This window comes from Odocoileus virginianus, chromosome 18 (assembly GCF_023699985.2).
Source record: "Odocoileus virginianus isolate 20LAN1187 ecotype Illinois chromosome 18, Ovbor_1.2, whole genome shotgun sequence".
Lineage (NCBI taxonomy): Eukaryota > Metazoa > Chordata > Mammalia > Artiodactyla > Cervidae > Odocoileus > Odocoileus virginianus.
In genome coordinates this window covers 3,760,603-3,776,346 of record NC_069691.1, presented here as the reverse complement: position 1 = coordinate 3,776,346, position 15,744 = coordinate 3,760,603, and the positions used below count along the sequence as shown (strand labels likewise).

The following is a 15,744-nucleotide window of genomic DNA, read 5'->3' as shown; positions in this document are numbered from 1 at the left end:
AATTCAGGAGCTAAAATCGTCAGTAGAACCTGTATAAGAATCCAGACCTACATTCAAAGTTCAGCTTTTATGGCAGAACCTTCCCCATCACGCCACCCCATCATGTGAAAAGAACTAGACCAGACCCTAAGAACCATGGGGGTCTCCCGTACACCTCCTGGCCTCACACCTTTTCCCTGGGAAAGGGCAGTTAGGTCCTCCCATACCCATTCCCATGTTGTCCCCAACAGAATAAGTAAGGCTCAGTTCAAGTTTCCAAACAAGAATTTATTCTTTTCTTTTTTTTTCCTAAAAAAAAAAAAAAAAAGTACCAGGTGCGATTTTTTTCCTGGGTTGTTTTCTTTTCAAGTTTCAGCAAATGCTTGTTCCCCTCAGCCCAGCCCCAGGCATCAGAGCTAAGGCTGGGTCAGAGTCTAGACTGGGGAATGGGGTAGTTGGTAACTACATGACTGAGTTTGAGGGGTGCCCCTCACCCCAACTGAGGTAGGTGGGTCAGAATCTGGCCAGGAGGGAGGAGACACCCTAGTCCTTGGCCCTGACTCTGTACCCTGAACACCTTCCTCAGTCAGGACCCCAAAGCAAAGAGACACAGGCAGAAGAAGGAGAGGGACAGCCAGGGTCTAGAGTCCTAGATGTGTGCGCAACTGCATGCACACACTCTCTCTCTCACGTAAGTACCACACACACAACACACACATACACACACACACACAAACATACACACACACACAAGTTGGCTTTCAGGAGGGGTGGGGTCAGGGAAGTGAAAGGCATTGGGAAGGGTAGGGGAAGCTGAGTCTTTGGCTGGTGACTCAGTTCTTCTGGGATAACGTCTCTGCTCTCAGCTGAGGGAGAACACTTCTCCCACAGCCCCCACATCAGCCTCTTCAACTCCTGAGGTTGGAGCAATATCTGAGAGTGGGAAAGGAGGGGGGCAATGCCAATTATCAGGTTTGGGAGGTTACCAAGGCAATCCAATTTGAATAAATTATAAATTAAAAATAAATAAAATAATAAATGGCCCCTGCCCAGGACAGGGAGGCAATGCTGGCATGACTTGCCTGGGAACTTAGGACAACCTCAGGGTAGCTCCAGTTCCTCCCCACCGTCGCAGCCAGCCTGGGAAATCCAAGGGAGGGGCCGGCACGTGGAGGACCCAGAACAGGGCAGCGTGTGGTAAGGTCAGAAGCTTTAAACACCCAAAGCTCAGTTTGGGCATGAGCATGGTGAAGGCTTTAATGCAAGCCCGAGAGGTCTCTCGCCACCTCTCCACGTGTTCACTCTGTCCAGGATGGAGCAGGATGGGCAGGTCTTTGGCCCACAAGGGGTTCAGGGCATTGACAGTCAGGGCAAAGGTGAGTAACGTGGATTGTGAGGGGCCTCGGTCACAGCCTGCAGTTCGTAGGGGAGCCCTGTGTCCAATTCCAGGCTCCGGCGGGAAAAAAGCAGGCGGATGTCGCCATGCAGGCTTAAGCGGCCTGAGCGGGAGCTCCGGAACCTGGGGGAGGACAGGGTGATCAGAGTAAGACTCCAGGCTGATGAGAAGTGAGGGGAGATCCTATTCAGGGAGGACATACCTGGGTGGTGGAAAAGGCACCTGGGCCTCGTGCCCAGCGGCCCGGGGCCCCGTCCTCACCTGAGGTGCAGTAAGTAGCAGAGGAGGCGGCGGGCGGGGCCAGCATTCCCCTCCTCACCCACGGGCACCAAAAGGAGGCGGTGGCGCAGGAAGGTCACGTGGGCAGCAGGCATGTCCGAAAAGTCAAAGGTCACGAGGAACATCTTCACCACAGTCTGGTTGGGGTTAAATAAGGTCTGGGGACAGGACAGGCAAGGTTGGTAGGGTCGAAGGGATGTTTTCCACTCCCCACTCCCCCTCAGGGAAAACTCACCACTTGGATGGTGCCCACCTTGGGCACGCTGTAACCCTTCCTCCCCAGGGGACTCAGGTCCACGACGCCCTGGGAAGGACAAGGAGTTATCAGTCAAGTAGGGTGTGGGAGATCTCAGACCACTCATCCATCTCCCCAGTCTCTCATCCCGGGACTTGGCCCCTGCCCCATACAAGAGTTCTCTCCCACTAGGCCCTGACTCTCTTAGGTAAGAACATCTCAAGAATCCCTCCAGAGCAGTTCAACTACTGCGCTACACCTGAGTGCCTTTTCCCAATAAAGTCTTTTGCATTGTCAGTTGAAAAAAAAAAAAGTATACCTCCTGCCTCTAACCCTTCATGCTCTTTGGGTTGAGGTCAGGTCATACCAGGAAGGGAGCCGGGGCATTTTGCTCAGAAACGTCAAAGAAGGTGACAGTGACAGGCAGCGTGACATGCTGAGGGCAGTAGGATCCACTAGCTCCGATCTCTGCTGTGAAGCCCTCAATGTGGCCGGACGGTGCAAAGCGTCCTCGCAGCAATGATTCCTGGGGTTAGGGTAGGAAAACACGTGAGAAAGATGCTATCTGTTCTCCTTATCTATCCAAGCCACATACCACCATCCCTTCCTGCAAGACCCACCAATCAAGGAATCCAAGGGGAACTACCTCAAAGTTGCCCAACAGGGTACGGCTGACAGCAGGGGTAGGAACAGGGGAGGCACTGGGGGGGCTCAGCAGGCCTGGTCCCTTCCGGAGGCTTCGCAGGGAGCTCCTGGTAGAGGAGAGGACACAGGAGCAGGCTGGTTGGCTTGAGGTGTTCTGAGATGTTTGCTATTGTCCTTGGGCCCCACCTCAGGCCCGTTCCCTGAGGTCCCCTTGCCTGGGGTTGGAAAGAGAATTACAGACTTCTGCACCATTCTCAGGGAGAAGCAGGGCACTTACAGCTTCAGGCGACGGGCACCTTTCAGCCTCCGCCCCATGGGACTACAGTCTGTTGGGTCCTGTGGAAAGGAAAGATTAGGTAAGGAGACTGGATGGAAGCCAGGCTCATCACAAGCTCTCACAGGAACACACCCCAAGCCATCACCTTCCCCCACAGGTATCCATGTCAGAGCAGACCACTTCCTCTCCCGGCTTACCAGCACGGGCTCCTTGGGCCCAGGCAGCAGGTGGCTCCAGAAGGGTGTGGCTTTGGCATCAGAACTGTTGGCAGCAGGAGGGTGGCCCAGGGTTCCCCGGCGCCTCCGAGGGGCTGGCCCCTCATCCTCAGAGTTGACATCCAGGGCTTCTCCAGCAGGAAGCAGCCTTCGCTTGGTGGGGCAGGGGCCTGGAGGTCCGGGGCCAGGGGGTGTGTGCTCGGGGCTGCACCCATTGGCAGTGCCAGGGGACTCCCTAGGCCAGGGGCTGCCCCCGTTGCCCACCCCAGACACTAGGCTCTTACCCCCTATTTGTGCAAGACTGTGCAAATCAGTGTCAAGTGTGTGCAGCTGGCCTGGAGGGGCTGGCCCCAGGGACACCCCCAGGGACCCCTGTCCCCTTGGATCTGGGGAAGCCCAGTCTCTGGTGTGCAAAGTACTGCAGGAAGCATTTGATGGGGGCAAGGGGGAACTTCGGGCCCCCGAAGTCCAAGGTGAGGTGGAACTACCTCCTTGTTCCAAAACACAGAGGCCGTGATGGCAGAAATGTTGGCTGGCCACGCCCAGTTTCAGCCCCAGTCCCTCTGGGCCCAAGAGCCCGACAGTGGGTGGTTCTTCAGGGGGTAGTCCCTCTCTGGCCCCTAGTCCGGGGCCTCTCTTCAGCTCCCTGGGACCCTCGGTAGGTGGGGCTGGCCGTTTCAGGGCCCTAGGAGGCTCAGAGGCACCAGCTGGAGGGGAAAAGATGGATACCTGGTAGACCCCGGGGGATGTCGCCCCCCCTGCTGGGCTGTAGCCCATGAGCAGGCCACCCTGGAGGGCCCCCTGCCTGACTGCAGGCTGCGAAGGGCCAGCCTCTGGCTCTGAGGATGGAGACGTCTCCGCTTGCACGTGGCGCATGAAGCCCTGCCTTCGGTCAGGGGGGACCCCCCCCACAGCCTTTATGCTGGGCTTGGGCTGGGGGGCCTGGGGACATCTGTGCAAGAGAAGAGAAGAAAAGATAGTGAGAGGAATCCGTGAATCGTCTCCCTCCCAGATGAAATTCAGATCCTCCCCTGGACTGTAGAGGTGAGCTTGTGAGGTTCCAGGGGGGTGAAGATAACCAAACGCCCCAGATGGATTGATGGAGTACAGAGGAAACCCTCAAAACTGCTGAACAGGTGACCCGTTTGCTCAGGTTTCTAACTGGATCTGCTTCCCCTCCTTTTCTCTGGCACTCACCCCGATGAGGAGGCCTTAAGCCTAGCTGTGTGTTCCCTCTTCCTGGCTGATGTCTTGCTCTCCTAGCTTGCAGTCCGGTCCATGCCTGCTGCACTGGTAAGGTGACTGCCACCATTCCGTGCAGCTCCTAGGCTCAGCTGGACCCTGAGGAGAGAAAAATGGGATAAGCCTGGCATAAGCCAGGATCTCTGGAGCCAGTGGGAAGGCTGCGCTCACAGAGGATACCCCAGGACATCCTCCTCCAGTTTATAGAGGACATACTCCTTCACAGTACCCCTGCAGAGAAGAAAGCAGTAGTCTCGGGATCCAGGGCCCAGAGGGCAGAACTGGGTTATACAAGGAGTCACAGAGTGGCAGGTCTTAGCTCACTGGAATAGGATGTGACACGTGAGGTGAGGGAGGAAGACTACTTGTCAGAGCTACCAGCTGGGGGACTCCTGCCCTGAATGAGATGGGGGATGAGAAACCCCAAGATCCAAGAGACCATGACAACTGAAAGATGGCCAAGGCAAGAATTTAACTCTCCTGCTCAAGGCCACTGTGTTGCACAACTCCTTCCCATCTATCTATCTCTAAAGGAACAAATGCCACTCCATAATTCTCAGGGCAGAGGTCTTACAAAAACATCCTCCATAATCAGGGCTCCTTGGAAGGACAAACCTCAGGCTAGCTCAAAGTGGGTCTTTCAGAATTAAACTCCCAATTGTCCCCAGCAGTCTGTCCCTTTAACAGGAAGCAACAAATCTAACCAAAAACAAGTCTAGAGGGGGCAGGGTGTGGAGGAAGCACTGCTAGAAGACACTCTCCAGGGCCTGCCCCTCCCCCAGGCTCTGCAAACTAGAGATAAGGCAGTGACAGCCAGACAGCTGGAGTGCCTCGCGACTCCTCCCCAGCACATCCAACACCCCAAAACTCAAACCACTGCTTTTCTGCCAGGGTACAAGATGGTCTTCACTAACTCGTCCACCCTCAGGCGCCCATATTGGGTAAAGGGATGTCAAATCGAAGTCTGTCTTCCTTCATGGGAGAAAACACTGCACGCAGGATCAAACTTATGCTTTAGTCAGTAGCCTTTGCTGCTTGCTATCCACAAAACACTTTCCCTTTCAGGGGGAATGTGCCCTTATGCCTATCCAAATCTTACCCTTCCTCCTTGGCTAGGCCAAGTGCCATCCTCACCATAAAACTTCCTCTGGCCATCCTGGACCATAAATAACTGTCTCTTCTGAGACCTCACCTACGGCAGTGTCACTGTCTCCTGTAACTCTGGGACAGTTTTGCTTGCTTTTGCAGGTAAGACTGATCATAGGGTTCTTTTTTATTTTTTTTCCATAGGGTTCTTGAAGATAGGTTTTACTTGAATTCCCTGCCTGACTCCAAGCACAAGGGTAGGCACATAGCAGGACTCAGAAAGGTAGAATGCAAGCCCCAGAGATCGGGGCAGCAGACAGTGCCGAGAAGAACTCCCAACATGAGAGAAGCAGGAGATTAATTGTATGCGGAGAATCAAGGACAACAGAAACGGGGGCAGGAGGCAGGGAAAAAGGGAAGCTTTGCATCCAGGGACTGAAAAGCTTTCCTACACCAGTTCCCATCACTGCACACTACACTATCCTGTTTCACCAAGTTCTCATTAGAACTGGAAGCTCAAGAAGATTCTGGTTCCCTGTGGTGGGTGGGGTGTCTGGAAAGGGCAGGATGCCAATGGCAGCATTGTCAAAGGGTACAACCTGTACTCAACCCTTCCCTCCTTGCCTCTACCCACGCTGTACAGATTCAGCAAGGGCCTTTTCCTTAGCACTCCCACCCCTAGGTCATCCCATTGACCTTTTCAGCCCTTGCCCTGGGGAAGCATCATGATGACATGATGCCCTACTTGACCCCAGCATGACTGGCATCTGCTTATTACCCCAGAGGCCTCTCAGTTCCTGCCCGGCCAATGAAAAGCTCGAAGACTCACTTCCCTGCCACCCAGCCAGGCTGGCTGTAGTCCATGGCTTCGGGCTGACTCATGGGGCAGGACGTGGGGAGGGGGAGGGGTAGGAGAGGCCAAATCTCACTCTGGGAAGGGGTGGGCACCAGCTGGCATCAAACAGCTGTGCCAGGCTGTGGCTGGCAAGGACTACAGCTCCCAACATGCCAAGGGAGCAAGGCCAGCAAAAACAACAAGTCCCAGAATACCATAGGGTCTGTACATTCAGACACCTGCTAGGCCGGGGAGGTGGGATAGGCGGGTATTGAGCTCCCAGGCTAACCCTCCCTTTCCCTTCAGTATAAAGATATCCATTTCTACCCTGACCAAGGAAGGCGGCAAGAAGAATTCCTCTCCATGTGTTTTCCACCTTCGCCCAGTTCAGAAAGAACTGCTACCAGCTGCTCTACATTTTGTCCCCACAGGCGTCTACACAAACTAGGGAGGCCATTCCCAAGGACCACTACTGTAGGTAGGTAGGTTACCCTCCGCTACCTCACCAACCCCTTGCCTCTGGCCTAGAGCTCTCCACCCTTCCTGGAGAGGAAGCAAATCTTAGCACCTCCTCCAAAATGAGCCCAGGAGACTCACCGCAGCATTCGGGCTCTAGGACTCCTTGTTCTGACCGATCCCCACCTCCTGTTTAGCCTCCCAGGTCCTGCCTCACCTTTCTTCTCCTCACAACCTGGGACAGGCACCCTTCCGTACTGGAGCTTCGGAGATTTGCTATTTCCCCCTACCACAAACTCACCCCGTTCCCAAATTGGCTCCGCCGCGGCGCCGCTGCTCCGGGCCTTTCGGTCCAGTCCCGGTCCCTCCCCTCGAATGCCCGGTCCTCCCCGCCTCGGGCCCCCAACCCAGACAAAGGGTGGCTCAGGCTGAGTCCTGCTCTGCTAGGTTCTTCTCTGTTCGGTTTCGTGTGCAACACTAGCGGGCCCTGGCGCCCGCAGCCCCCAAGCCGCTGCCGCGCCCCTCCCCGCGACTGTCCCTCCCCGTGGCCGCCCCGGCTCCGCGAAGCCGACTCCGCTGCCCCTCTGACTCACAGGCCATTTCCTACCAGCTGATGGGGCAGCCCGCCCCGCCCAGCTCCCCTCACACCCCCGCTGCCGCCTTCGCGGCCGCCACGCCCCCCTGAAGCTACGCCCACATCGCAGCGATCTTGATCATTGGCCTAAAGGAGGCCAGCCTCCACCCGACCTCAAGCGTGAGGCACGCCTCCTTCAAAAGATGCCTGTCCATTGGTCCATAAGGGGGCAGGCCTACTAGGGTTGCCCCGCCCATCTCCTTAACCCCTCAACTGCCCGAGTCCAAAGCAGCTCTCAGCCCTGCCTTTTAACCCTTTCAAAGACGTAGGCCTCCCACTTCTCACCGCGCCCTTCCTCTTCAGAGAAGGTTAATAGGACGGCCTAGGGCGTTCATAGACAAAGTCTGACAATCCCCAAAGTCAGCTTGCTCTTCCAATACTAGATTCCAAATATCCCCATCATTTCTCCGTGCCTTGCAAACCAAAGACCACAGGGCTGTTGAAGCTCAGGAAGCTTCCTTCGTGCCAGGATAAAAGTGTCTTGAAGTGGGATCTCATCTCCTTCCATTGAGAAATGGTATTCTTCCTTCTTTTACTATATATTAATGTTGTTTTGCCTACATTAGAGGGCTTCAAGGGCTCCTGAGATACGGATACATTTTAATTCAGGAACCTAGACATCATTCTTTATGTCTTTAAACTTTCATTGTGAGATCAGACTGCTTCAGTCTTTCTGCCAGTACTCTTTCTATTCATAAGCCCCTGTTCAAGGAGGCAGAGCACCCAGGGAAAGTGGGATCGGAAGGCTTCTGTCCAGAGTAGGGGGAAATATGCCCAACTCTTGTGACAGAGCTCACCCCCATGACTCACAACTCCCTCGAAACTCCCCACCCTCCTCCTGAGTCACTGGGCCCCAAGCCCAGCTTAGACCCAACCAAATTAAGTGGCAGCAGAACCAGCATTCCTAATTCTTATTCTCTTATTACTGTAGCTCGCCAGGCTCCTCTGTCCATTGGATTCTCCAGGCAAGAATACTAGAGTGGATTGCCATGCTCTCCTCCAGGGTATCTTCCCGACCCAGGGATCAAACCTGCATCTCTTACTGTCTCTCCTGCACAGGCAGGCAGGTTCTTTACCACTAGCGCCACCTGGGAAGCCCTATTCTTTAAATGACCAGGATGGAAACCTTTGCAAGGATTAGACATTAAAAGACACTTTTTAGAGGGGCTGATCTATGGGCAAGCTAAGAAAAGAAACAGTCCTGTCTACATTTCCCTCTGCACTTGTGAAGTCAGACAATTTGGAACTTAAGAGGTTGCTAAGACTGGGGTCTTCCATAGAAAAAAGAGGCAAACACCAGAGCCAAAAAAAAGGGAAGACCCAAACTGAGGCCCTGGAGAACTGGCATCAGGCAGGGCATGCTCCCTGGCCATACCTTTGGAAGAGCGGAGTGCATTCTTTTGTAGTTCAGAAGCCACCAGAGCCCCAGGGTCCTTGTTCCTACCTTGCCTGTAGTGCAGGCCCTAAGGGCACTGAGGTTGTCACTGGACAGCAGAAGGAGGCTCTCCTCCCCCGCTTCCTCCCTGTGCCCTAGACTTAGGAAGCACAAACGAGTAACAGTTCCTCTAGCTTCCTTTCTCTTCACCTCATACCAGGGGAAAACCCTGAAAAAGCAGTTGCCATGGGCTGACTTCCTTGCTGGTTCCCTAATGCTAAGGAACAGCATTTAGGGAATTTTCAACACCCTGAACAAAGTTGCAGAGTACCAATCTAAAAGCCAACCTACCTTAGTAAAAGCTTACTGGGAAGACAGGTAGACACACAACACTGTAGGAATGAAATAATCCCTCGGTGACCCCACCTTGTTCTATCTAACTGCCAAGACCACAGGCCCAGACCTTAGTCATCTGCAAAAGTCTAGGGGCAGTAGTTCAGCGGAAGGATCAAAGACGTTCTAGGCCTCAGGTGCCCTGGGAGAGCAAGCAGCATTGTACAATCGAGAGGCTTTACCTAGCTGCCCGAAATCCTTACTCTGCTTTATTTTTTTCACAGCAGTTACCACCAGCTGGCACTTCTCTTCCTCTTTCCCCCTCCCTCTCCTTTCTCTCCCCCTGCAGCCACACACACATCTCTTTCTCCCTGGGTTAGAATACAAGCTCCAGGAGAGCTGCAACTCTGTTGTATTCATGCTAGTACTCCCAGAATCAGTATCAGTGCCTGGCACATAATAGGTGCTCAATAAATGTTGGCTCAAAGAAACACTGACCCCTGGGCTGAGTGAAGAGCAATCAGAAGACCTGGGTCCTAATGCCTGGTCTTTCACTGTGAGACATGGAGAAAATATCAGTCTCTTCTTTCTTAATTTCCAAATCTGTAAAATGAGTTTGTATAAAAATGACCACTGAAGGTCTCTAGAACTCCGACTTTATGCTGCTATCATCCTAATGGCTATTGTTCACTCTTACCCATTTTCAGAGGATGGGTCCAAGCATCTGGATGCTCTGCTGCTTGTATGGAAGCAGAAAGTCTATATACTCCAGCCTCTGCATAGCAAACCAATGCCCTTTCTCTTCATGCCCCACCCACTCAAACAAATGCCTCAGTCTTGAGGAAGCTGGAGAGAGTCCGCCCTAAGCCCGCCTCTCTGAGAGACAATCTGGGAAGCTGTGTTGCCATAGCAATCAGCTCCTCCTCAAAAGGCTTCAGCCTGCCCTTCTTTACCCCACCCTACCCCACGGCTTTGTCTGGCTTTGGCACCCCCTCCCTCCCCAGCCAGTCTCTCAGCCCGGGGAGACTGGCTTGGGGCCCCTTTCAGCAACACTGTCACTCTCATTCAGCCACCGTGTGGAAAGCAGAGCTTTCTCACCCTCTTGCAGCCTGCCCAGGGGCAAAAAGAACTCTGGCACAACATCAAGTCCCCTCAGGGAATCAGAGACTAGGTCCTAGTCTGGTTCAGATTCCAAGCCAGGAGGGTGGGGAGCCATTCCCTCTCCCTCCCGCAGTGGAGATTGGAACCTCCCTTCCCAGTTCAGCCAACAATAGTGGCTCACCTCTCAAAGCATGCACTGCAGACCCTCAGTACTTCTCATCATTTCCCTCTCCCACAGAAGCCCAGAATTTTTGAGGGAATTAGGGTTCCCTACACACTTTAGGAAAAGTGTGCAGAAATCAGTTTGTGACAAGTGGTAAAAATGTGTCTACCACTCACTTGGGGGGCTGCTGGGAGAGCCCTTGGTAGTAGTGAGGGTGAGGTCTGGGCCTTGCAGCTGGTTACCTAGGTCTCTGGCCACTGAGTACAAAGTCTGGGGCAGGGCACAGCTCCAGGACAGGCAAGGACCAGGCCAGGCCCCAGGCGAGGAAGGAAGTGGGGAATGAGCACACCCAGAGCAGAAGGGCAGGGCAAATCGGGGGAGGAGGGGAAAGACAGGGACTAAGGCAAGCTTCTAGGAGGAACAGGAACCAGTGAGGGGTTACCCGGAACCTAAGGGGGGAAGGGACACCAGCTAAGGGAAAAATATCCCAGTCTCAGCCAGACAGATCCAAAGCCGACTGAGACAGTCACACAAGCTCTAGTAGCAAGTGGGGCCTGCATCCTCTCTGAATGCTCAGGCCTGAAGGTGGAGTTAGGAGCTGAGGAGCCAGGAACACTACAGACTGGCTTCTTCACCCCACTAATCCCATCACTCTTATCCCTGAGACACGGTACAAAAACCTCTTCCTGGAGTCTCTACAAAGCCTCCAGACTTTCTCAAGGCCCTAGGGGTTCCCTCCTCAGCTGGGGCCCGCAGCCCCTTCCCCTCACACAGTACCCACAGCCCCCGTACCCTCTTCCTCCACACAGTCCCTCCCACACTCTGGACCACCAGCCCATCTCCATCACACAACGCCCCCTCCACTCTCCCCTAAAGCGCCTTCATATCCCCTCCCCCTCAAGTATCATCTCCAACGCTTCACTTCACCTCACCCCCTCACATTGTACTTCCCAGCCTCACAAAGCACTCCCGCCCTTCCCCCACAAGGGTACCGGAGAATGCACTTCTTAGCCCAAACACTGAGCCCCCTCCTCCTCCCCCAGCTGTTTCACTCCACCCGCACCCCAGCATTTCTCCAGATCTCCTTCCCTGACGTGATCCTCCCTCCTCATGTCTACCCAAGCGCACCTCCGTACTTGTCCATTCTTCCAGGCGCACCCGCCCCACACCTGTAGTTCCGTGAGTCCCGTTGCAACTGGGGAGGTAGTGGATTGGAGCAGTTACATAGCTGCCCTAGCTGCAGCCTCGGCCTGCAAACCTCGCCCCTTTGGTCCGAGCCCCGCCCCCGCAACGACACGACCCACCCTCTCCGTTGTCCCACCTCCCACCTTCCCCGGGCTCGTCCCCTTTCCCAGTTTCTTTAATTCCTGGCGCTCCTCCCCGGTAATTCAGGTCCTGCCCTTTCTGGCTCCGCCCCTTCTCGTCTTCTTGGCGTCTCCACATTGAACCTCTGCTCGTCTCTCGTCCCACCCCGGTCCCCGCCCCACCCTTGGTCCCCGCCCCCTTCTGGTCTCCGCCTTTCACTAGGATCCGCCCCCTCGGATTCCAGGCTGGCAGAACCGGTGCCAGGCTCGCTTCCACTGCTAGCCCCCACCCATCTCGGAGCCTCTCCTCCCCCCGCCCCTTTTCTGGCTGGCTTCACCCCGGCGCTGGCGCTGCAGCCCGGAACCTCTGGTTTTGATTGGCGGCGGTGGCCCCAGTGGATGGCCGAGGAGACAGTGATGGCTGCAGGTCGCCTGAGCGCCCACCCCGGCCACGTGCGGCTTCTGTGATGACAGGTCTGAAGGGGCGGGGCCTCAGCCCGCTGTGTGCTGGCCTGGGCTGACTGGATCCGGCCGGAGACCGGGAGCCAGAACCTAAGCCAAAGCTCTAGCTTGCAGGCGCCCGAACCTGGTAGGAACCCTTCCAGGCTTTCGAGCTGGTGTGAGCTGCCTGCGGAACTTGAGCCTCTTAGTGAAGGCGTCTGGGTTAGCGCGCGTATTTGCCCTAGTCGGGGAGATCTGTAAGGTTTGCAAAGTAGTGCAAAAAGCTTCAGAATTCTGTGAAAATGCGGGAATCTGGTTGGCGGGAGTCTCAAATCTGTGAGGAAGTGCAGTTTCTGTTATCCACGGTGTGCAGCAGACAGGCAGTAAGAGTTAAGTCTGTAGCTGTGGAGGTAGGTCAGCCAGAAGTCTGTGAATTTTATGAGCCAAAGTAGAGCCTTCGCTTTGTGTAAGTGTCGACTGAACTGTGTGACTGTTACACACGTTCTGTAATTCAATTAGCGCTTGAGTCTTCCACTTCCCGGGAGCCCCACGAGTTCCCAAGGTATGTCCAGGGGAGGGCGACGCTTACGAGCTACCGGTAGATGGCAGCACAGGTCCCTTGCAGAGCCGAGTGGCTCTGAACCCAGAGCCTAGTGAGCTTCTCGATGGAGCCGGAGGTATTGATGCCTGTGTGATGGACTGGACCTGGTCAAGTTCTCTCAAAGTCTCAGATTCTTTAGCTCTCTGTGACTTACTTTCTGTGAGTAGTTAACAAGCGGCTTTACTAAACACCAATAGGACGCTAGGCAAAATGAAAAAAGAAAAAGAAAAAATTTTTCTGCCCTTACAGAACTGCTCAGATTGTCTTTCTAATACTTCTATAATGCTATAGAGGGTAAAATTGGAAGGGTTTTGTGTAGTTAAAAAAGCTCAAATTTGAAGTCATTTGGTTTGGTAAGGACTCTATACTAGCTGTATTGGGCAAATTACTTGATTACTAGCTAAATTTAGGTAAATTAATTGATTTTTAAAAATAAACTTTTAAAAAAGGTTTTTATTATAGGGATCATTTTAAAAGTCTTTATTGAATTTGTTATAATATTGTTTTTGTTTTATGTTTTTGATGTTTTGGTGGGAGGCATTGGAATCTTAGCTCCCCACCAGGAATCCAACCCACACCCCTTGCATTGAAAGGCTAACCACAACGACTGGACCACCAGGAAAATCCCTAAAAATAAACTTTTAATTTTGGAATAATTTTAGATTTACAGAAAATTTGTGAAGATAATACAGAAAGTTTCTGTGGACCCCACACTCAATTCTCTACTTTGTTCTCCACAATTGTTTAATAACATCTTACATTAGTATGGTACATTGCTATAATTAATTAATCAATATTGCTATATTATATATATCAATGCATGTAAATATGTATTTAGTATACATCCTAAAGGAGATCAGTCCTGGGTGTTCATTGGAAGGACTGATGTTGAAGCTGAAACTCCAATATTTTGGCCACCTGATGCGAAGAGCTGACTCATTTGAAAAGAACCTGATGCTGGGAAAGATTGAAGGCAGGAGAAGGGGACGACAGAGGATGAGATGGTTAGATGGCATCACGGACTCAATGGACATGAGTTTGGGTAAACTCCGGGAGTTGGTGATGGACTGGGAGGCCTGGCGTGCTGCAGTCCGTGGGGATGCAAAGAGTCTGACACAACTGAGTGACTGAACTGAACTGATACATTATCATTAAAGTCCATACTTTATTCTGATTTCCTTCATTTCTACCTAATGTCCCATCTAGGATAGCACATTAGGTTTAGTTTTCATGTCTCCTTAAACTCCTCTTGGCGTTGATATTTTCTCAGACTTCCTTGTTCTTGATGATCTGGACAGTTTTATAGAGTACTGATCAGATAGTTCAGATATTTTGTAGAATGTCTTTCAGCTGGAATTTGTTTGATGTTTTTCTGATGAATCTATTGCAAATCCATTTTCCCATTCTGTAGCTTGCCTGTTTATTCTCTTAGTGGAGTCTTTCAACGTGCAGCGGTTCTTTAAACTGTCAAATTTACATCTTTTTGTTTATATTCAATGGTTTTTATGCCTTATTTAAAAAGTCTTTGTCTACTTGGAAATGAGTATATTATCTTAGATTATTGTCTAGAAACTTTATTATTTTACCTTTTGTTTAATCATCTGGAATAGATTTTGTGTATAGTGTGAAGTAGATGTCAAGATTCATTTCTCCCCCATATGGTTATTCAGTTGAAACAAAAACTTTTACAAAAACGGTTATAGTACAATTTCCAAAAAGTTAAGAGCAAGATTTTTACAAGAGGATAGAATGATCTTATGTCAAAGATAAGTAGGTAAAGCACGTGTAATGAGCACTTGAGGAAATTAGGGATTATGTTAGTCAGAGTTCCAGGTGTGTGTATATGTAGAGATACAAATGGAGAGGTTTTATTATAAGGAGTTGGTTCACAGGTATTGCGGAGGCTGACAAGTCCCAAGCTGTCAAGCTAGAGACCCAGGATAGCTGATGGTGTAGTTCCAATTCCAGTCCAAAGGCCTGAGAACCAAGAAAGCTGCCAATATAGTTACAGTCTGAAAGCCGGCAGCCTGAAGACCTAGGCAAAACTGATTTTTCGTTTGAGTCCACTGGTAGGAAAAAAGACTAATGTCTCAGCTCAAAGGAAGTCGGTCAGAGAGAAATTCTCTTCTTCAGTCCTTTTGTTTATTCAGGTCTTCCACTGATCAGATGAGGACCCTCCCCCACCCCACCACATTAGGGAGAGCAATCTGCTTTACTCAGTGAAAGTGAAAGTTGCTTAGTCCTGTCCGACTCTTTGGGACCCCGTGGAGTATAGTCCATGGAATTCTCCAGGCCAGAATACCGGAGTGCGTAGCCTTTTCCCTTCTCCAGGGGACTTCCCAACCCAGGGATCATACCCAGGTCTCCCACACTGCAGGCGGATTCTTTACCAGCTGAGCCACGGGGGAAGACCCCGTGGACTATACAGTCCATGGAATTCTCCAGGCCATTCTGGAGTGGGTAGCCTTTTCCCTTCTCCAGGGGACTTCCCAACCCAGGGATCGAACCCAGGTCTCCCGCACTGCAGGCGGATTCTTTACCAGCTGAGCCACAGGGAAGCCCTTCCTGAGTCTACTCAGTGTATCTACGCAAATGTCAGTTTCATTCAGAACCGTCCTTAGAGACATATCCAGAATCGTGTTTGACCAAACCTTTAGTACTGAGAGAGTCATTTTCTAGGCAGGTTGATAAGAAGTCTAGGGGTCCCCAAGGAGAGAGGTCTGGAATACTCAAGGAGGAAGGAAGGACAAACTTTTTACTTTTTTTCCTCTACATTCATTAGGATTATATAACAATAATGTATCCTGCTTGAGGACAGTCTCTGGATTAAACCTTCTGGCTAATTCTGTTATCTTAAAATGTAAATTATGGGAGTAGGACTGGTGAGGTCTTTACAACCTCCAGACATTCTTTGGATTCATTGGAGAGTATACGACTCCATCGCTAACACTAGCAAGAGGGTGCTCTTTCTACCCACTTCTGATGTTTATATCAGAAGCTTTCTCTATCTCCTTTATACTTTAATAAAACTTTATTACACAAAAGCTCTGAGCGATCCAGCCTCGTCTCTAGCCCCAGATTGATTCTTCTCCTCCGGAGGCCAAGAACCCTGGTGTCTTTGCATGATTCAGCAACAACCTTTCAGTA

General features: G+C 51.9%; 1 protein-coding gene across 9 annotated transcripts; it reads right to left on the bottom strand.

The window, feature by feature from the left end:
- Positions 1-246: 246 nt before the first annotated feature.
- On the bottom strand, positions 247-11,985 carry ATOSB (atos homolog B). Of its 9 annotated transcripts, none has more exons than XR_011492752.1 (10): positions 11,380-11,530; positions 4,224-4,367; positions 3,009-3,978; positions 2,812-2,870; positions 2,536-2,641; positions 2,257-2,415; positions 1,890-1,958; positions 1,637-1,812; positions 1,062-1,498; positions 247-912 (listed from the first exon to the last, which is right to left on the bottom strand). XR_011492752.1 is itself a non-coding variant. In XM_020880451.2 (10 exons), the coding sequence occupies exons 4-10, from the start codon at positions 3,900-3,902 to the stop codon at positions 1,345-1,347; spliced, it is 1,617 nt and encodes a 538-aa protein (XP_020736110.2). In that variant the 5' UTR covers positions 3,903-3,978; positions 4,224-4,367; positions 11,380-11,446; positions 11,894-11,984; the 3' UTR covers positions 247-1,344. The 9 variants fall into 9 exon arrangements, 8 of the variants coding, with proteins under 8 accessions (XP_020736110.2, XP_020736113.2, XP_020736116.2 ...); XM_020880451.2 differs by adding an exon at positions 11,894-11,984 and having other exon boundaries at positions 247-1,498; positions 11,380-11,446; XM_020880454.2 differs by lacking the exon at positions 11,380-11,530 and adding an exon at positions 11,894-11,985 and having other exon boundaries at positions 247-1,498.
- Positions 11,986-15,744: the final 3,759 nt, after the last annotated feature.